A 22,087-nucleotide genomic window follows, 5' to 3' on the forward strand; every position below is an offset into this window, starting at 1 on the left:
AACAACATTTTCTTCACTTTTCCCCACCTGTTTACCTGCTAGCTCGTACCACCTGGTTTTTCAGCTTTAATGATATCCCTTGACTCTTATTACCTATGAAGAAATGAGCAAGTGTAATCTATTTTCTACCTTCCTTCGCCCTTAGCCCATCATTGTTTCCTTGGTTGTATTATTACTACATTGTCAGAAAACATTTACATACAATTCTATCAGCATCAATCCTTATCCCTGCTGTAAAAATATATTCTTCGCTCACTACAAGTTAATTTTGCTGAAGTTTCCCCAATTACTTCTTGGCTGGCAGGACTCCTTGTTGAGACACGGTCTTGCTCTGTTGCCCAGACTAGAGTGCAGAGGCATGAACATAGCTCACTGCAGCCTCAAACTCCTGGGCTCAATCAATCCTCCCACCTCAGCCTCCCGAGTAGCTGGGACTACAGGCATGTACCACCAAGCCTGGTTAATTGCCATATTTTTTGTAGAGACTGGGGTCTCACTATGTTGCCCAGGCTGGTCTCAAACTCCTGGGCTCAAGGGATCTGCCTGCCTTGGCCTCCCAAAGGGCTTGGATTACAGGCATGAGCCACTGCGCCTGGCCGTTTCATCTTAAAGTCGTATATGTCTTGGTGTCAATTTTCTGGGTCCATTCTGTGTCAGTTTTCCCTAGGTACATAATGTGCCCTTTCAGGACGTAGATTGAAGTCTTCTTTTATTTCAGAAAGGTTTTTATGAGTTACAGTTTAGAGCAGAATAAGCCACTGTTTTGGGTTCTTCTTTGGAGGCTGTACAAGTAGATCTCTTAGATCTCCATCACTTTCCACCGAATCCTTTGCCATCTCCATTTCCGCTTTCCTGTCTGTCTCGTTTCTAGCTGCATATCCCTTATTGCTCTGTTATGGCATCTGTCTCCATAGAATTCAGTCTGCATTTCTTAAACGGCTTCTCTTTCCCTTCTATTTCTTCCCTGGGTTGTGTCAGTTCCATCCCACGCCCTCCTGGGCCTGGCTGCCTCTTCCTGAGGTCGTGTGTCTCTGCTCTGTGACACTTCTTCCTGGCTCTGACTGCCTCCTGAAGTCCTGTCTCTCCAGCTGTGTCCAGCTCTCTAGCCAGCTACCTAGCAGTTCACTTTGGAGTATAATTTTGATCTTTGCAGCAACACTTTTCCTGGTAAGTTTTCAACAGTTTTTGTCAATAGGAACTTATGCTTCTATTTTTCTTCCTTTTCCTTAAACTGTTTTTATATGGAGGACTCTGAATTCCTCTGGGATGAGAGGAGGTTCCTGGGAGGGTGGGAGCGACAGTTGGGCCAGGGTGTTCTTCCAGGCTTCCCATGTTCCCCCCACCCTCCACCTTGCAGCCCTATCTCCCACTCGATGAATTCAGCCTGGTTCGGAGGAGCTTCTGCCTGCATCCCTCTGTTCCCAGATCTCGTCACAGCCCTGGACTTCCAAGGTGATGTCTGCTCTTTGAAGAGTGATATTTTGCAGGAATTTCCTGAGATGTCACCTCTGGATTTCTCACTCCTTTTGTCTTCACTCCCCCCGAGTTCCTGGCCTGTCTACCTTGGGGCCTGCTCACAGGTGTCTCCTCTGGGTGAGCCGGTTTTACTATTCCTGTTCAGATAAATGGTAACGCTACGGATTCCCCAGGCAAGGCCAACTACTCCGAGGATCACTCCTTCTCTTTTGGAAGTAAAAAGCAGGAAAATTAGAAAAAAAGAAAGAAAGAAAAAGAAAAAACCCCATGGCGGGGATTTTAAAGTACTCAATACTTCTATGCTGAGTCCCTTCATAAACAGCATGGCATATCCCCTTCCCTTTCAGTCTTTTTTTTTCCCCTTAAAGAGACAGGGTCCCTGCTAGGTGAAGTGGCTCATGTCTATAATTCCAGCACTTTGGGAGGCTGAGTCAGGCAGATCACTTGAGCTCAGAAGTTCAAGACCACCCTGGGCAATATAGCAAGACCTCATCTCTACACAAACAAACAAACAAAAATACAAAAAAAAAAAAAAAAAAGCCAGACACCATGGTGCTTGCCTGTAGCCCCAGCAACTTGGGAGGCTGAGGCAGGAGAATCCATTGAGCCTGGGAGTTCAAGGCTGCAGTGAGCCATCATCATGTCACTCACTGCACTCCAGTCTGGATGACAGAGTGAGATCCTGTCTCTCCTTTTATTGGTGTTTTTGTTTGTTTGTTTTTGAGACAGGGTCCCACTCTGTCACCCAGGCTGGAGTATAGTGGTGTGATCTCGGCTCACTGCAGCCTTGAACTCCTGGGCTCAATGGATCCCCCTGTCAGCCTCCCAAGAAGCTGAGACTACAGGCAAGCACCACTATGTCTGGCTAACTTTTTACATTTTTTGTAGAGATTGGGGTCTTGCTATGTTATCCAAACTGGTCTCAAACTCCTGACCTCAAGTGATCCTCCTGGCTAGGCCTCCTGAGTCACTGAGATTACAGCATGAGCCACTGTGCCTTGCTTCATATCCTTTATTCTTAAACAGCTGTGCAGTATTTTATTGTGTGAATGATCCAAAGTTTATTGAATGAGGTGAGAGGTGCTATTCTGTCAGCAAAACTTTACAATACTTTTACTCTGTGGACTATTACTGACGCACATGCAAAAGATGTCATTTTCTTAAACACAAAAATCCATAGCAGTGAACCTGCATTCTCATCTGAAAATGAAATCGCCGAGGCCAAATAACCACTTACCTTGACTTTTTCCTCCAACTTTCCCAGGCGAATGTTGCTTTTTATGACTTTGTTGAGCACTCCATCCTTCTCACTTTCTAAACATTTTGCCTAAGGAGAAGGGTGATAAATGGACTCTCAGTTTTACAGAAAAATTGAAATAACAAATAATTATCTTGCAAAGAGTGTTACTGCTACTGCTCACAAGTAATCTTCATTCTGCAACCTGTTCTGCCTCAACTCCTTCCCCGCCCACTGTGTGAGGGCCTGGGGCTCAGGCCAACAGATGAGGATGGGCAGGAACAGGGCATGTGGGGTGCCCTGTTGGGCATAAAGAGAAGAATTCCAGCCCCACAGACCAGGGGAGTGGGAGAGGCTGCAAAAGTTTCCAGAACACATTGCTACTCTTACGGAATCTATCTTTCCTTTGATCACATCCAAGGAGTAAGTGCCAAGATGACAATCAACTCAAAACTTGACTCATTAGAATAATTTCAAAATTAAAGATAATGCAATATGAATGCACAATGCCATTTCTCCAAGCCATACATGAAAGGCAATACATCCAGGAGGAATGACATCATTTGAAGTCAAATGATTTAAACTAATATCCAGGTTGGACATGACCTGCTAGATTCTATAAATTAACTATTTCAGATGCTAAAATAAAATAAGTAATGGTGAGCATTCTTTCCAAGGTAGGCTAGTGCTGACAAGTTTGATTTTCCAGAAGGAAAGCTAAGTCACAGAGAAATTGCTCCAGGTCACATGGAAAATCCACCCTAGAAACAGGATTTAAAAAGATCTCAGGCCAGGCTTGGTGGTGTGCGCCTGTAGTCTCAGCTGCTTGAGAGGCTGAGGCACAAGAATGGCTCGAACCCAGGAGGCGGAGGTTGCAGTGAGCTGAGATCGCGTCACCGCACTCCAGCCTGGGCAACATAGCAAGACTCTGTCTCAAAAAAAAAAAAAACAAAAGATCTCAGTATCTAAGACTATTGTGCCTCCCACAAAAATGTGATAAATGCAAGACAGTGCAGTCACACTTGGGGAAACTGAATTTTTTTTTTTTCTTTTTTTTTTTTTTGAGATGAAGTCTCAATCTGTCACCCAGCCTGGAGTGCAGTGGTGCGATCTCAGTTCACTGCAACCTCTGCCTCCTGGGCTCAAGAGATTCTTCTGCCTCAGCCTCCCGAGTAGCTGGGACTCCAGGCGCGCGCCACAATGCCCAGCTAATTTGGGGAAACTGAAAGTGATTTGTAGCCAGAGGTCATCAGCAGAAACTTCCCAAGGCAGAGTGGAGTCCTCCCACTGCCGGCGTATGTACAGGGTGGGGTGCAGGCTCTCACGAGGTCCTGGAGACCAGGATGGGGTCGGGCAGGAGTACATGGCTCAGTCCTAGAACAGGGCAGAGACTGGCAGAGCAGCCAGTAACACCTCTGGACCTGGCTAGAGAGGCTGGCCTAGGCACTCCCAGTGTCAAGGGGCCTGCAAGGCCATAGGGATGTGTCCACCCCAGACATGGCTACGCAAAACCAAGCGCCCTGCCCAGATGTCCTGGCAGCTACCATACATCTCCCTGCGTGGACAGAAAAGTCCGTGGTGACAGGTGAAGCCAGGATGGAAGAAAGCAGCTCTCCCACACCCTACATTTCCGGTTTGACTCTGAGGGGCCTGGGGACTCTAAACTTGACAGCCAGGCCATGATAAAGGTCAAGGCAGGAGAAGGGAACACATTTTACTAACAGTTTGTTGGCTCAAGGAGTAACTTTTAAGTATCTGGAGATAGTAAGTGGCCTCCATTTGTATTTCCATCCTGAGCCCACAAATATTGGGGGTGGGTGGAAAGTGGGGTGTCTGAGGGTCTGGGAGGATCCTGACTTCATCGCGGAAGCCTGTGATACTCCTTGGCCCATGTGAGAGGCATGGGGCCCGCACCCCAGGGACTGGGATTCCCTGCACGTCCTGCCCTGCAAACAAGATGGCTTCGCGTTTACAGTGGCCTCAAGACATGTGGCGGGCAGGTTCCCAGGAAATCTGTGGATGAAAGGGTTTGTTCAGCCCTTTAGATTTTTCAGCAAGTTTTCTCTTGCCCTCTCCATGTCCCAGTGAGGAAGGCCAGCACACACAGCAGGAGGGAAAATGGGCACTCAGCACTACCATAGAGAGTGTCAGGGTTCAGCTGCCTTTCAGAGGGGCAGCACCGGGCCAGACACCTTGAGTGCCTTCAAGGCTCCATCCATGCTGCGTCAAAGTCAAACTGATTTCTGGAGGGCTCTGGAAAGGACTCAGAAGTCACCAGTAAAATATGGCCAGACTGACCACACTCTTTTTTTTTTTTTTTTTTTTTTTTTTTTGAGGCGGAGTCTCGCTCTGTTGCCCGGACTGGAGTGCAGTGGCCGGATCTCAGCTCACTGCGAGCTCCGCCTCCCGGGTTCACGCCATTCTCCTGCCTCAGCCTCCCAAGTAGCTGGGACTACAGGCGCCCGCCACCTCGCCCGGCTAGTTTTTGTATTTTTAGTAGAGACGGGGTTTCACCGTGTTAGCCAGGATGGTCTCGATCTCCTGACCTCGTGATCCGCCCGTCTCGGCCTCCCAAAGTGCTGGATTACAGGCTTGAGCCACCGCGCCCGGCCGACTGACCACACTCTTATCAGCAATTACTGTAATTTAAAAAACTGTTTTCAGCCGGGTGCGGTGGCTCACGCCTGTAATCCCAGAACTTTGGGAGGCTGAGGTGCACAAGGTCAGGAGATCAACTATCCTGGCTAACACGGTGAAATCCCGTCTCTACTTAAAATACAAAAAATTAGCCAGGCATGGTGGCACATGCCTATAGTCCCAGCTACTCGGGAGGCTGAGGCAGGAGAATCGCTTGCACCCAGGAGGCGGAGGTTGCAGTGAGCCAAGATCGTGCCATTGCACTTCAGCCTGGGTGACAGAGCGAGACTCCATCTCAAAAAAAAAAAAAAACAAAAACAACAAAAACCTGTTTTCGGGAGGGAGGCTCAGGGTGGCTGGCTGGAGGCACAGGATGTCGGACTCCTCCACACAGGAGAACCAAAACAGGAGTCAGTCATCGCACAGAGGACATCTAACAGAGACCATGGGAACTCGACAGGGGAGGGCTGGGCAGCACTTGCGCACTGAAAGAGAGGGAGATGACAGCCCAGACGGGATGGGTCTTGGTCAGGAGCCTGGAGAGGCTTCCCTGTGCGGGGAAAGGGTGAAAGATCCCCAGGGGTCCACATTCTCACTGCACACGCCTGTGATCCCAGCCCCAGGGGAGCCCCTCAACCCCTGCAGGCCCTGAGACTGGTGCAGGGTGCCGCCTTGACCCCACTGCTCCAGAGAGGGGGCTCACGCTGGGTCCCACACTGACCCAGGTTCCAGGCAGCTGCAGCACAGTGGCATCATTTTGAGAGTCCAGCCCCCACCAGACTGCATCCTGTCCCAGGACCCAGCAGCCCCGGCATCTCCGCATCCCTGGAGCGCCAAGGACATCCCCCTACATGCACCCGGAGGGCTGCAGTGGCGAGGTGCCAGGTGGGCCCAGTGAGGCAGCAGGTCCCCAGCACTCTACCCTACAGTGTCCTGCATACCCAGGAGAGTGTGATGCAGTGCACTGAAGAGGCTGCCCATGGGAGCAAGGGAGCCGAAGCAAGTGCTCCCTGATCCTGAAACCTGCCTGCCTGGGGCCCCTGTCACTACCAACAACCCCACTGCCTCCAGCCGCAGAGCCCTGCGCAGGTGCATGTGCCCTGAGGACAGGCTTCCCCTGCCCAATGCCTCTGTTGTCAAAGCAACCCAAGCACACCACCCGGGGCCTGGGGATCACCCCATCCTCTTCACCACAGCGTGCGGGGACTGCCCCACCATGTTGGTTGCCCCAGGCATGCACACACACACCAGCAAAGGGCCTAATAATGACCCCAGAATGCCTTCTGGAGGCCTAGGGCTTGTCCCACCTCACCCACCACAGCCTATGCCTATGGACTCCATTGAGGAAACTGAGAACAGGCCCATCTTCCCTGGCACTGCTCCCATAGTGCCCAAGCATGCCACCTGGGGGTCTGGGGATGTCCTCAGATTGTTGGTCAGCCCAGGTGCACATACACATAACCAGGGGCCCAGAAACACGCCCTGAAAAACTGCTGCCAGTACCCAAACACACTGTCCAGAGGCCTGGGGATTGCCCTGCTCCATTGACCACCTCTGGCATCTGAGCCTTCCTCCTGGGGGCCTGAGGACGGGTCCACCCACCACCACCACCACCATCCCTGGTATCCACCTACACGTGCTACCTGGGGGCCTGCTTAGCTCACTGCAGCCACTACTAACAATAGTGAGTGCCACCTGGAAGCCCAAGGTAGTACCGCGCACTGAAGGAGAGGGAGATGACAGCCCAGACGGGATGGGTCTTGGTCGGGAGCCTGGAGAGGCTTCCCCGTGCGGGGAAAGGGTGAAAGATCCCCAGGGGTCCACATTCTCACTGCATACTCCTGTGATCCCAGCCCCTCAACCCCAGGGGAGCCCCTCAACCCCTGCAGGCCCTGAGACTGGTGCAGGGTGCTCCTTGGAGTCTGTGTGACCCCACTCACACTATACATCCTGCATCCACAAATACCATCCACTATACATCCACAAATACCATCCACTATACATCCACAAATACCATCACTCACACTATACATCCACAAATACCATCACTCACACTATACATCCTGCTCAGGGGCCCAAGGAGTTGCCCACCCACTGGGCATATAGCTGCCACTAAGGCACCCAAGCCAGCCACTTGGAGGCCCAAGAATCGACCTGCCTGGACCTGCTAAAATTGGTGCCTGTATGTACCACCCACAGGCTCATGACAGGTATGCTTGGCTCACCCCTCCAAGAGGACTGGTCTAATTGGAGTCCCATCCCCAGCAAAACCTCACCACAGCCTCTACTAACAACTGCAGACTAAGCCACTGAGGATATCACAGACAACATTGACACTGTTTCCAGCTGAGGTAATCATATGAAGACATGTATGCACACATCCAGAATCAAAGCTAATGTGGCTTAGCCAACCAACACCATAGATACATCTATAGGAAAAGGCTTCCCCTATGAAAGCCAATACAAAAAATCAGAAGAAGTGACTGTTACACTTGATTTGCAGAAATCAATGAAAGGACATAATAAACATGAAAAAGCAAGGCAATACGAAACCTCCAAAGGAATATAATAATTCTCCAACAACAGATTCCAACAACAACAAAAAGAAACTTATGAAATGCCTGAAGAAGAATTAAAAATAATGATATTAAGAAGCTCACTGAAATACAACAGAACACAAATAAACACTATAAAGAAACCAGAAAAACAATTTGGATATGAATGAGGATTTCACCAAAGAGATAGATATAAAAAAGAACTAAACAGAAATCCTGGAACTGAAGAATTCAATGAATAAAATAAATAATACAATTGAGAGCTTCAACAATAGACTAGATCAAGCAAGAGAAAGAATTTCTTCTGCTTTTGAAATACTCAGTGAAATGAAAGAGAGAGGGAGGGAGAGGGAAAGAGGGAGGGAGAGAGAGAGAGAGACAGAGAAAGAGAAGGAGCAAAGGAAAGAGAGAAGAATTTAAACAAAAAATGAAGCCTGCCTTCTGGTGTTCCAATGGGTAAAAAGGAGTTTAATGGCATAACAATACCTATTCAACAAAGTAACAGTTGAAAACTTTCCAAGTCTAGCAAGAGATTCAGAAATCCAGACACACGAAGCTCATATTCCCAAAAAGATCTTCTCCCCGTGATATTACAGTCAAACTGTCAAAAGCCAAACACAGAATTCTAAATATATATATATGTATATATGTGTGTGTGTGTATATATATATATATAAAGTCTAGTTACATATGAGGAACTCTCATAAGACTAATGGCATGTGTCTTTTCTTTTTTCTTTTTTTTGAGATGGAGTCTCGCTTTGTCACCCAGGCTGCAGTGCAGTGGCATGATCTCAGCTTACTGTAGCCTCCGCCTCCTAGGCTCAAGCAATTCTCTGGCCTCAGCCCCTCAAGTAGCTGGGATTATAGGCATGCACCACCACACCCAGCTAATTTTTGCATTTTTAGTGGAGACACGGTTTTGCCATGTTGGCCGGGCTGGTCTTGAACTCCTGACCTCAGGTGATCTGCCCGTGTCAGCCTCCCAAAGTGCTGGGATTATAGGTGTGAGTCACTGTGCCCAGCTAATGGTGTATTTCTCAGAAGAAACCTTACAGGCCAGGAGAGAATGGGATGATATATTCAAAGGGATGAAAGAAAAGAAAAAAAAAAAAAACAAAACCTGTCAACCAGCCAAGAATACTATACCAAGTAAAGTTATCCTTCATAAATGAAGAAGGAATAAAGACTTACAGATAAGCAAACACTGAGAGAATTTGTCACCACTAGACCCATCCTACATGAAATGCTTAAGGGAGTCCTACACCCGGAATTGAAAGGACAGTATCTACTATCATGAAAACACATGAAATGATAAAACTAACTGGTAGAGCAAGCACACACAAATAAGGAAGAGAAAAGAACGCAAATGTTACCACTATAGAATGAGATAAATAAGAGGAACAAATGATCTACAAAACAACCAGAAAACAGTCAACAAAATAAAAGGAATAAGTCCTTGCATATCGATAGTAACCTTGAATGTAAATTAATTAAATTTTCCACTTAAAAGATACAGACTGGCTGAGTGGATATTAGAAAAAAAAATTTTTTAAAAACATGATCCAACTATGTGCTGCCTACAAGAAACACGTTTCACTTGTAAAGATCCATACAGACTAAAAGTAAAGGGATGAAAAAAATATTCCATGCAAAAGGAAACCAAAAGCAAGCAGGAGTAGCTATACTTGCATCAAATAAAACAAACTTTAAGTCAAAAACTGTGAAAAGAAAGTCATATTATAATAATAAAGGGATAAATTCAATAAGAGGACACATATTCTAAACATGTATGCACCCAACACCACAGCATCCAGGTATATAAAACAAATATTATTAGATCTAAAAGGGGAGATAGACTACAATACAATAATAGTTGGGGACTTTACCACTCTACTCTCAGCAATCAGGTCACCAAGACAGAAAACTAACAAAGAAACACTGAATTTAACTGCACTTTAGACGAAATGACCTAATAGACATTTACAAACCATTTATTTTATCCAATAACTGCAGAATATACATTCTTCTCATCAGCATATACAACATTCTCTAGCACACAGTGTGTATTAGGCCACAAAGCAAGCTCAACAAATTTAAAAATACTGATGTCATATCAAGTAGCTTCTCAGACCATAGTGGACTAAAACTAGAAAGCAATAACAAGATGAACTTTGGAAACTGTACAAACATATGAAAATTAAACCACATGTTCCTTAACAATGATTGGGTCAATGAAGAAATTCAGAAGGGTATCAAAAATGTCTTGAAACAAATGAAAACTGAAACACAACATACCAAACACAACATACCAAAGCCTATGGGATACAGCAAAAGCAGTGCTAAGAGGGACGTTTACAGCAATAAATGCCTACATCACAAAAGTGGAAATATTTCAAATAACCTAATGATGTACCTCAAGGAACTAGATAAACAAGAACAAATAGAACCCAAAATTAGTAGAAAGAAAGAAAAAATAAAGATCAGAGCAGAACTAAGTGAGGCAGGGTGAAATGTTCTTATAGTCCCAGTGACGCAGGAGGCTGAGGCAGGAGGATTGCTTGAATCCAGACGTCCAAGGTCAGCCTGGGCAACATAGTGAAAAGCCACCGCTAATAAACTGAAAACCTAGAGAAAATGGATATATTTCTGGATAACATACAACCTACAGAGGCAAGATCAGCAAAGTTACGAGACATGACTTGTTCTCTTTAGTGAAGCCCCGCATGCTCCTTTTGCAGTGGGCTCCTTTCATGTGCACTCTTGTATGTCAGCACCTAACTCTTTTGCAAGATAAGTAGTCCCACAGGATCCCAGCCAACTACCAGGTGGTTACACGTTCCCGATACCCAGTATGGCCCAGGAAAAAGAACAAAAATCCCTTAGTCATAATGTAGGTTCCCCAATCTCCAGCCAATCAACACCAAAAGCCCAAGAAGCTATTAACTACCAATTCCTGCTTGGGCAGGGCTAAAGACTTCTCCAGGGTCCTGCATGCACAGCTAGGCACAAGGTTTAGCTTAATTTAGCTTACAGTGAACTTTTCCTCATTTTAATGTAAAAAACACACCCTAGGTGGAGGTTTTAATGCTAATTATACATATGATACACGTTAGAGCATGTAGATGCTGAGTGCATGCACCAATCATAGGTCCACCTTTGCACACTTGACCTCACCAATACTTTATGAATATGCATGCACAGCTCCTGTAAAGGGCATTCCCTTAAAATATTAGGGTCTGTCTCTTCCTCTGTCTCTAAGTGACTTTTGCTTTGCAATAGACTTCTTCACCTGCTCTTACTTTGGACTAGCTCTCAAATTCTTTTGTGCAGTGAAGTCAAGAACCTGAACCGGCCCATCGACAACACTACCAAGATTGAATTAGGAAGAAAAAGAAAACTTGAACAGACCAATAACAAATAATGAGATTGAATCATTAATAAAACGTTTCCCAACAAAGAAAAGTCCAGGGCCAGATGGTTTTTCTGCCAAATTCTACAAACCTTACAAAGAAGAACTAATACAAATTCTCCTCAAACTGTTCCAAAAAAAATTGAAGAGGAAGGAATTCTCTCTAATTCTTTGAGGCCAGCAATACCCTGATACCAAAACCAGACAAGGCCACAATAAAAAAAGAAAATTACAGGCCAATATCCCTAATGAACACAGATGCAAAATCCTCAACAAAATATTAGTGAACCAAATTAAACAGCACATCAAAAAAATAGTATAAGTGGGATCAAGAGATGCAAAGACAGTTCAACATACACAAATCAATAAACATGATAGATCACATCAGCAGAATGAAGGATAAAAACCATATGAGCACACCAATGGACACAGAAAAAAATTGGATAAAAATTCGACATCCCTTCATGATAAAAACACTCAATAAACTAGACATAGAAGGAACATACCTAACATAAGAAAGGCCATATATTACAAACCCACAGCTAACATCATACCAAGTAGGGAAAAGCTAAAAGCCTTTCCTCTCAAAACTGAAACTAGTTAAGGATGCCTACTTTTACCACTCTTACTCAGCACAGTACTGGAAGTCCTAGAGAGAGCAATCAGGCAAGAGAAAGAAATACAAGTCATCCAAATTAGAAAAGAGAAAGTCAAATTGTTTCTTTTTGCCAATGACACAATCTTATATTTAGAAAAAACTAAAGACTTCACCAAACGACTCTTAGATCTGATAAAAAAAAAAGTTCAGTAAAGTTGCAGAACACAAAATCAACGTATAAAGGTCAGTAGTGTTTCTATACACCAATAATGAACTCCCTGAAAAAGAAACCAAGAAAGCAATCCCATTTACAATAGCAACAACAACAACAACAAAAAAAAAACCTAGAAATAAATTTAACCAAGAAAGTTAAAGATTTCTACAAGGAAAACTACAAACACTGATGAAAGACAATGACGCTGACTCAAACTAATGGAAAAACATCCCGTGATCATGGATTCGAAGAACTAACATCATTAAAATGACCAGACTCCCCAAAGCAATCAGCAGATTCAGTGCAATCCTTATCAAAACATCAGTGACAATTTTCACAGAAATAGAATGAACAATCCTACATTATACATATGGAACCAAAAAGGAGCCTGAAAAGGCAAACCAGTTCTGAGCAAAAAGAACAAGGCTGGAGGTATTACACTACCTGACTTCAAAATATAATACAAGTCTATAGTAACCAAAACAGCACAGTATCAGTACAAAATCAGACACATTGGCCAATGGAACAGAATAGAGAACCCAGAAACGAACCCACATATTTACTGCCAACTGCTTTTCAACAAAGGCACCAAGAACATACACTGGGGAAAGGACACCCTCTTCAGTATATGGTGCTGGGAAAATTGGATATCCATATACAGAAAAAGGAAACTAGATCTCTATTTATCATCATATGCAAAAAATCCACTCACAATGGATTAAAGACTTAAATGTAAAACCCAAAACTATAAAACTACTAGAAGAAAACATAGAGGAAGCACTCCAGGACTTTAGGCAAAAATTTTATGGCTAAGACCCCAAAAGCACAGGCAACAAAAACAAAAATAGACAAATGGAACTATATTAAACTAAAAAGCTTCTGCACAGCAAAGGAAACAATCAGTAGAATGAAGAGACAACCTGTTGAATAAGAGAAAATATTTGCAAAATATTCATTCAGCGAGAGACTAATACCCAGGATATACAAGGAACTCAATTTTCTCTCTCTCTCTCTTTTTTTTAAGGAACACAACTGTTAATAGTAAACAAACAAACAAACACATTCCATTAAAAAGTGGCAAAGGATCTAAATAGACATTCCTCAAAAGAAGACATACAAATGGGCAACAGGCATATGAAAAAAATGCTCAACATCACAAATCATCAGAGAAATGCAAATCAAAACCACAATGAGATATCATCTTACTCTAGTTAGAATGGCTATTATTAAAAAGACAAAAAAAAAAAAAAACAGATGCTGATGTCAACCTAAAATAATCAAAAGGGTCAGAATCTAGTTTAAAGAGAGTTTATTCAAGCACAAAGTTTGAGGACAGGTCACCCAGGAAGTAGATTCCAAAGAACATAAGTCTGTGTTCTGAAGTTTACAAGTTTGGGATTGCTAATAGGACCACATGTAGGAAAGCTTAACAGAATTTCAATGTCTGTCTATGTAAGACTGAATGCATAGTTACAACAATCTAATTAGTTGAGGCAGTCTTTTTCTTTCAGGAAAGGTATATTTAACATTCCACATCGAAGATGTAACAGTCATGGGATCATGGGTGCCATCTAGTCTTAGGTACAGAACAATAAAGGAAGCAGTTCATCTTTATAGATGAGTGACTGGAAGGAGGAGAAGGTCTGGTCTCTGGTGTCTCCTAGTCATTTACAAAACAACAGCAATGAGGAAGAGAACTAATCTATACGAAGCAGAATAGCAAACAAGCTACATCGCTCAGTCTCCAGGGCTTAACTTCCCCCTTCGTGTAATACATTTAGAAGGTCCTGAAATTTTTTTTCTTTTCTTTTTTAAAATTGAGACAGGGTCCTGTTCTATCACCCAGGCTGGAGTATAGTGGTATGATCGACCTCCTAGGCTCCTTCCTCAGCCTACTGAGTAGCTGAAACCATAGGCATGCACCACTATGCCTGACTAAGTTTTTCATTATTTGTAGAGATAGGTTCTCCCTATCTTGCCCATGCTGGTCTCAAACTCCTGGACTCAAATGATCCACATACACTGTTGGTGGGAATGTAAATTAGTACAGCCATTATGGAAAACAGTATGGAGGTGCTCAAAAAACTAAAAACAATTACCAAACGATCGAGCAATCCAACTACTGGGTATTTATTCACAGGCAAGGAATTAAGTAAAGAAAATATGCTCTATTTACACAATGAAATATTATTTGGCCATATAAAAGAACAAAACCATGTCATCTACAGCAACACGGATGGAACTGGAAGCCATTATGTTAAGTAAAGTAAGCCAGACCCAGAAAGATAAATATGGCATGTACTCATTCATATGTGGGGGCTAAAAAAGTTGACCTCAAGGAGGTAGAGATTATAATGATAGCTACCAGAGGCTAGGATGCATGCGGGTATGGGTGTGTTTGTGGGCGGCTGTGGGGGGAGGGGGCAGAATGAAGAGAGGTTGCTTAATAGGTATAAGCATACAGTTAGATAGACAAAATAAGTTCTAATGTTTGACAGCAGAGTAGGTTGACTAAAGTTAACAACAATTTATTGTATATTTCAAAATAGCTAGCAATGAGGATTTGAAATATTCTCCACACACAGAAATGATAAATGCTCAGCCAGGCGTGGTGGCTCACATCTGTAATCCCACACTTTGGGAGGCCGAGGTGGGCAGATCTCTTGAGGCCAGGAGTTCAAGATCAGCCTGGCCAACATGGCAAAACCTTGTCTCTACTAAAAATACAAAACTTAGCCAGGTGTGGTGGCATGCGCTTGTAATCCCAGCTACTCGGGAGGGTGAGGCACAAGAAAGTCTTGAACCCAGGAGGTGGAGGTTGCAGTGAGCCGAGATCATGCCACTGCACTCCAGCCTGGGTGACAGAGTGAGACTCCGTCTTCAAAAAAAAGATAAATGCTTGTGGTGATGGATAGCCCAAATACCTGACTTAATCGTTATGCATTCTATGCACGTTACAAGATATCACATGTACCTCCCCCATGTGTATGTAAATATATTTAAAATATTTTTTAAATGTAAAAATATTATGCATTAATAAAAAGAATTGTTTAAAAAGAAAAAAATGATTTGTAACATTTTTTGAGAATAGTATCTCAAGACTGGTTTATTAGCATTTCTTTTTTTTTTTTTTTAGGGACAGGGTCTTGCTCTGTTTACCAGGCTGCAGTCCCGTAGTACAGTCATAGCTCACTGCAGCCTTCAACTCCCACACTCAAATGAACCTCCTACCTCAGCTTCCTGAGTAGCTAAGACTACAGGTGCATGCCACCATGACCCGCTAATTTTTAAATTTTTTTTGTAGAGATGGAATCTTACTATGTTACCCAGGCTGGTCTTGAATTCCTGGGCTCAAATGATCCTCCTGCCTCAGCTTCCTAAGTAGCTGGTACTACAGGCACACAGCACCATGCCAGGGCAATACAGTTGAAATTTTAAAATACAGATGGTTCTCGACTTACAACAGGGCTACATCCTGATAAACCCATGTTAAGTCAAACAAACTGTATATCAAAAATGCATTTAATCCTGGCATTACAGCAGATGGTTCCCAACTTACGATGGTTCAATCTATATTTTTTCAACTTTATAATGGTGTAAAAGCAATGGGCATTCAGTATAAATGGTAACTTCATTATAAGTTGTAAGGAGCTCCTCAATTTATAATAAGATTACTTCCCAATAAATACATCATGAAGTCGAAAATTCCTAGGTCGAACCTTCCATCGTAAGTCAGGGAGTGCCTGGATAAAGCTTTTAATAGATCCTTTTTTAAAATACTCTTAAAATCACATTTGCATATTAACTTACAGTTTACTTGATGTAACCTTCAGGAAACTTACCAAACACATAAGACTGTCACGTTCCTGGGTTATATTTTCTGCCAGGCCAACAAGGTTTGCCAGGTACTGGTGAGCAGACATTTCGTTCCCCATGGCTTTTTCCACCAGCTTTTTGAGGACCTCAATCTTCTTTTGAGATTTCCTAGAGAGTTACCACAAATGGTAGAATAAAAACCCATTAGTTTACATGGCTAGGGCATGGTGAATAACTGTATTACAAAAAGGCAAGTATGTTAGCATTTCAATATTATTCTTTAGCAACCTAAATCTTCTATTAAGTTTCAAGGTGAGAAGAAGTAACTGAATTTGAAACCAAGCATAATTAGTGACCCCAACTCAAGTTAATAAGAGGAGTTCCAAATGTCTAACAACGAATAGGCTCTTTTTTTTTTTTTTTTTGAGACACAGTCTTGCTCTGTCGCCCAGGCTGGAGTGCAGTGGCATGATCATGGCTCACTGTAATCTCCACTTCCCAGGTTCAAGTGATTCTCATGCCTCAGCCTCCTGAGTAGTTGGGATTAGAGGCATGTGCCACTATACCCAGCTAATTTTCTGTGTGTGTGTGTGTATATATATATATTTTTAAGTAGCCAGGGTTTCTCTATGTTGGTCAGGCTGGTCTTGAATTCCTGACCTCAAGCGATCTGCCCATCTCAGCCTCACGAAGTGCTGGGATTACAGGCGTGAGCCACCACACCTGGCCCATAGGCTCATTAAGTATTATTCTATTAACTATCTGGCTCATGTTCTAAAAGGCACTTTTGAAAAAAAGATCCAGAAATTCCAAAGTAGACTTTTAGGAAATGGTTAGGAAAGAGCTCCTAGAACTTTGAGTCTTAGGGTTATCATATGACTCTCAACTATATTTGAATTATAGACTTGAGAAATGTTGGTTAACATTGGTTAACAGAAACAATACTTACTATAGTCTGATATCCAGTAATTTCAAAACAGAGAAGTTTTATAGCGACTATAGAAAAAGATTAAAATAAATGAAATAAAATATTCTTCATTTGTCTTTTTTCTTTTTGGAGACAGGGTCTCACTCTGTCGCCCAGGCTGGAGTGCAGTGGTATGATCTCGGCTTACCGCAACCTCCGCCTCCCAGGCTCAAACGATTCTCCTGCCTCAGCCTCCCAAGTAGCTGGGACTACAGGTGCATGCTACTACCGCCTGGCTAATTTCTGTATTTTTAGTAGGGATGGGGTTTTGCCATGCTGGCCAGGCTGGTCTTGAACTTCTGACCTCAAATGATTCACCTGCCTCAGCCTCCCAAAGTGCTGGGATTACAGGACTGAGCCACTGCACCCAACCCATTTGTCTTTTTTAACTATTGAAAATAAAAGCAACTTAAAGGAAAAAAAGATACAAACCTATTGATTTTCTGTGCTCGTTCAAGTTCGGCTTCCAGTGCTTTGTTTTGCTCTGTCAAGCTGTTCTTCTCTAACAGCAGGCTCTTCTTCTGCGCTTGCAGGACTGTCAGCTTCTCCATCAACTCCTCCATCTCAGCCCTTTCCTTCTCTTCTTCCTTCTGTAACTGGCTGAAGGACAAAAACATTACAGGCTTGTATTCAGCACAATGAAGCTAAAATGGGGCAGTCACACAATGAGGCAGATGAGTGATAACAGCCCAGCTGTCCAGCCTCTGGGTGGGTCACTTGGAAGTCCTCTGTTGAAACATCTCCGAATCCTGGGCCCTAGAGGACCTGGGACCAAGCTGCTAGACCACGGGAGAGAGGGTGTGGCTGGGCACACACTGTGTGTGTGTCTGTGTGGGACAGGGTCTCACTCTGTTGCCCAGGCTGAAGTGCAGTGGCACAATCACGGCTCACTGTAGCTTCGAACTTCTGGACTCAAGCGATCCTCCTACCTCAGCCTCCCAAGTTGCTGAGACCACAGGCACACACAATGGCTGGCTAATTTTTGTATTTTTTGTAAAGATGAGGTCTCACTATGTTGCCCAGGCTGGTTCTGAGCTCTTGGGCTCAAGTGATCCTCCTGCCTTAGCTTTCCAAAGAGCTGGGATTACAGGCATGAGCCACCACACCCGGCCACACACTTCTTTGATGGTGATGATCTAACCTCTAACCTCTTTTTCTCTCACGGTTTTGGCTTATGTCTCTGTCTCTCTGTCTCTCTGTCTCTCTGTCTCTCTCTCTCTCTCTCTCTCTGTGTGTACACGCTATTCCTTCCAAAAAAATCTAAGATAGCTCTATTTTTTACATGGTTATAAATGCCAGATTTAATAAAAAAACCTACTAAAACAATTTTTTCCATAATAATGTAATTATAAATACACATTTTTAAGACAAAAGAAACAAAGAACAAAGGGGCACTTATTTTGTTGAACACCAGCTTGGGTGTTACCTAATTTGCATAGAGAGTAACGGGATAGGGGCTGCATCCTTTACCAGCACAGCAGAAATACACAACAATGTATGATTTTAAGGTTTGTCAACTATAACTGTGAAACATACAAAATCCAGGATTCATTTCTTTCACTGAAAATTTACTTAACTATTATTTTATTGGATAAATTGTTGAACTGGATTAACGATAAAAGGTTAAAGAAGAATGTTGAAAATACCAAGACTTCTGCTTGCAGCCAAGATAGAGTTACAGAGACCAGATTTACCCTCAGCTAGAAAACCAGGCAAAACAGAAGAAACCACAGTTTTCAGACTTTGGACAACAGGCGAGGCAGGACTGTGATCTCGAAGGGAAGGGAAAACAAGGTGAGTGCTGCAACTGCTTCCTCCACCTTCCCGTCTGGCAGATACCTGCTGAGCCCAGGAGCCAGTGATCCAAGAGCAGGGAGGTTAAGGCAGCTGCAATTTCCAGGGCAGGGCAGAGGGCATTTCACAGAGGGAGAAAGGGCTCTGGAGATCTTGAGGGGTCTTTGGCTGAGTACTGATCTGTCCGTGTGTAAGAGGAAACTAAAGCCGAGGAAAGAAACACTACAAACAGTAGGCAGAACAATTTCTGACACACACAAATAATGGGAAATAGTTCATGCACCCACCAGTCAGAATGGAAAGACCTTATAATAAAAGAGATATTGGATAGAATTATTAAAGGAGTGTTACTCTCTTAGTAGTGGGGCTAACTTAGCCCTAGACTAGAGGTTGCTTTGGGCCTACCCTAACAAAAGTCAGCTTTGAAAGAATCCAGCTTAGCCACGTGCAGTGGCTCACGCCTATAATCCTAGCATTTTGGGAGGCTGAGGTGGGAGGACTGCTCAAGCCCAGGACCTCAAGACCAGCCTGGGCAACATAACAAGACCCTGTTTCTACAAAAAAAAAAAAAAAATTGAAAAAGAAAAAAAAGAAAAGAAAATAAAAAAATAAAGAATCCAACAATTATCTAGTGGCTTAAGTGTGCACCAGAATGAAATCTAACACTATTTAAAGCAATGCAATAAGTCTAACATCCTGCAACATAAAATCTACACCATCCAGCACCCAATGAAGCATGAGAATAGGCAATAAAATACGATCCATGATCAGGAGGGAAAAAAAATCAACAGAACAGATCTGGAAGTGAAAGAGATGATGGCATTGGCAAACAAAGGTTTTTAGAAAAACATGCTCCTACATTGGAGAAAGAAGAGAAAAACAGCACGCTGGGGACAGAGATGGAGAATACAAAAAAAGACGCAAATGGATCTTTCTTACAGAGATGGGAAAAATCATTATGCGAAGTGAACAATATATTGGATGGGACTAACAGCAGATTAGATTGTAGAAGGACACAAGATTTGTGAAGTTGAAGACATAGTAATAGACACCGTCTGACTGAAGCCCAGAAAGAAACAAGTGTGGGCAAAAAATGAACAGAACAATCAACAGGACAACATCAAGCGGTCCAGGAGAGGTGAGAGGGAAAAACAGAAGAGAACGTTCAAGAAATAATAGCCAAAAGAGATTTCCAAACTTGATAAAAAGTAAAGACTGATAGCCCCAAGAAGCTGAATGAACTTCATGGAGAGTAAAGAAACCATGCTGCCGGGGTGTGGGGCCCCCCACTGTAATCCCAGCACTTCAGGAGGCCAAGGCAGGAGGCTCCCTCAAGGCCAGGAGTTTGAGACCAGCCTAGGCAACATAACGAGACTCTGTCTCTACAAAAAAATTTAAAAATTAGCCGGGAGCAGTGGCACATGCCTATAGTCCCAGCTACTTGAGAGGCTGAGGCAGGAGGATCACTTGAGCCCAGGAGGTCGAGGCTGGGGCAAGCAGTGATCACACCACTGCACTCTAGCCTGCCCAACAGAGCCAGACCCTGTGTAAAAAAGGGTCTGAAAGAAAGAAAGAAGCCATGCTAAGACATATCCCAGCTAAAATACTGAAAACCAGTGACGATAAAAAATTCTTAGAAGAAGCCTCAGAGAAACGTTATCTTCAGAAGAATACAGATAACCGTGACAGCAGATTTTCATCATAAACGATGCAAGCCAAAAACCTATGAACAGCCAGCATCTTTAAAACTGAATGGAAAAAAACCCACAAACTACCAAAAATCTGTCAGCTTGGAATTCTTCACCAAGTGAAATCATGTAATCAATGAAGTTTCATAATTTTCCCAACAGAAGTACTATAAATCTTTTCACACCTATTTGTGAAGCTTTGTCAATGGTTCCTTCCTTCCTTCTTTCTTTTTCATTAAAAAATTTTTTTCTCATCATGATAACCTATCATTACCTTAGTTTTCAAAATATCTTTTTTTTTTTTAAATGGAGTCTCGCTCTGTTGCTAGGCTGCAGTGCAGTGCCCCGATCTCCACTCATTGCAGCCTCCACCTCCCAGGTTCTCCTGTCTCAGCCTCCCAAGTAGCTGGGATTACAGGTCTGTGCCACCATCCCCAGCTAACTTTTGTATTTTTAGTAGAGACGGGGTTTCACCATGTTGGCCAAGATGGTCTCGATCTCTTGACCTCATGATCCGCCTGCCTCGGCCTCCCAAAGTGCTGGGATTATAGGCATAAGCCACCGTGCCTAGCCCCAAATACCATTTTCTACATGTTTTTTTCCTACAAAGAAATACAATTAATTTTTATAAATTTTGTTTTGAACAATTTTGCTAAAATCTCTTACTATTTTTAATGATTTGTAGATTTGTTTTCTACAGATAGAATTATATCATTTATGAATAATGACACTATTGTTTTCCCTTTTTCCAAACCTCCTAAGTTTTTCATGCCACGTGTGTCAGTTACCACTCAGTAGCTAGTGCAGTTAATGTTGTCAGAAATGGTGTCAGAGGGCAACCTTGTATTGTTTCCAATCTCAATAGGAAACCTTTCGACATTTCACCAATTGGTGTGATCTTTTTTGTAGTTTTATTTTTTAATAGAACTTTAGAATGTTAGAATTTAATAGAAGTTTTACATCTACATTCATAAGTGAAATGAAAAGAAATTTTCCTTTCTTATACTATCACTGTTGGGTTTTGGTATCAAGGTTATACTAACCTCATTAGATTAAGGAGCATTAATTCTTTTTCTGTTTCTAGAAAGATTTATGTAAGACTGAAATTATTTCTTCCTTGAATATTTGTAGAACTCTCTAGTGAAGGTATCTAGGCCTGGATTTTTCAAGGGAAGATTTTTTAATTCAATTCTTTTATGATTAGAGGACTATTCAGGTATTCTTTTTCTTTTTGAGTCAGTTTTAAGGTAAGTTTTCAAGAATTTGACTATTTCATCTAAATTTTCAAATGTATTGACATAAATTATTTCTAGGTGCACACAAATTTAAATTTGTGTGAATTGTACTTGGTAAGTTGAGCCTTTTATCTTTATGAATCATCCTCTTTGCTTAGCATTTTTGTTTTGTTTGTTCTGTTTGAGACAGGGTCTCACTCTGTTGCCCAGGCTAGAGTGCAGTGGTGTGATCACTGCTCAGTGCAGCTTCAAACTCCTGGGCTCAAGTCATCCTCCTGCCTCAGCCTCCTGAGTAACTGGGATTACAGACAGTGAGCCATCACACCCAATTAATTTTTAAATTTTTCGCAGAGACAAAGTCTCCCTATGTTACCCAGGCTGGTCTTGAACCTCTGGGCTGAACCACCATGCCTGGCCTAAGTAGTATTTTTTACACTAACATCTACCTTGTTAGAGATT

General features: G+C 43.0%; 1 protein-coding gene across 3 annotated transcripts in view; it reads right to left on the minus strand.

The window, feature by feature from the left end:
• Nucleotides 1-22,087, minus strand: part of CEP89 (centrosomal protein 89) — a 99,957-nt gene that overhangs the window by 9,776 nt on the left and 68,094 nt on the right. For all 3 annotated transcript variants that reach the window (XM_033225609.1, XM_033225611.1, XM_033225610.1), the window contains 3 exons: nucleotides 17,344-17,511; nucleotides 15,971-16,112; nucleotides 2,714-2,803 (listed from right to left, as the gene is read on the minus strand). In XM_033225609.1, the coding sequence (XP_033081500.1) occupies nucleotides 2,714-2,803; nucleotides 15,971-16,112; nucleotides 17,344-17,511 (400 nt within the window). The remainder of the gene's footprint in view (nucleotides 1-2,713; nucleotides 2,804-15,970; nucleotides 16,113-17,343; nucleotides 17,512-22,087) is intronic.

Source organism: Trachypithecus francoisi, unplaced genomic scaffold (genome assembly GCF_009764315.1).
Source record: "Trachypithecus francoisi isolate TF-2019V2 unplaced genomic scaffold, Tfra_2.0 Lachesis_group12, whole genome shotgun sequence".
Lineage (NCBI taxonomy): Eukaryota > Metazoa > Chordata > Mammalia > Primates > Cercopithecidae > Trachypithecus > Trachypithecus francoisi.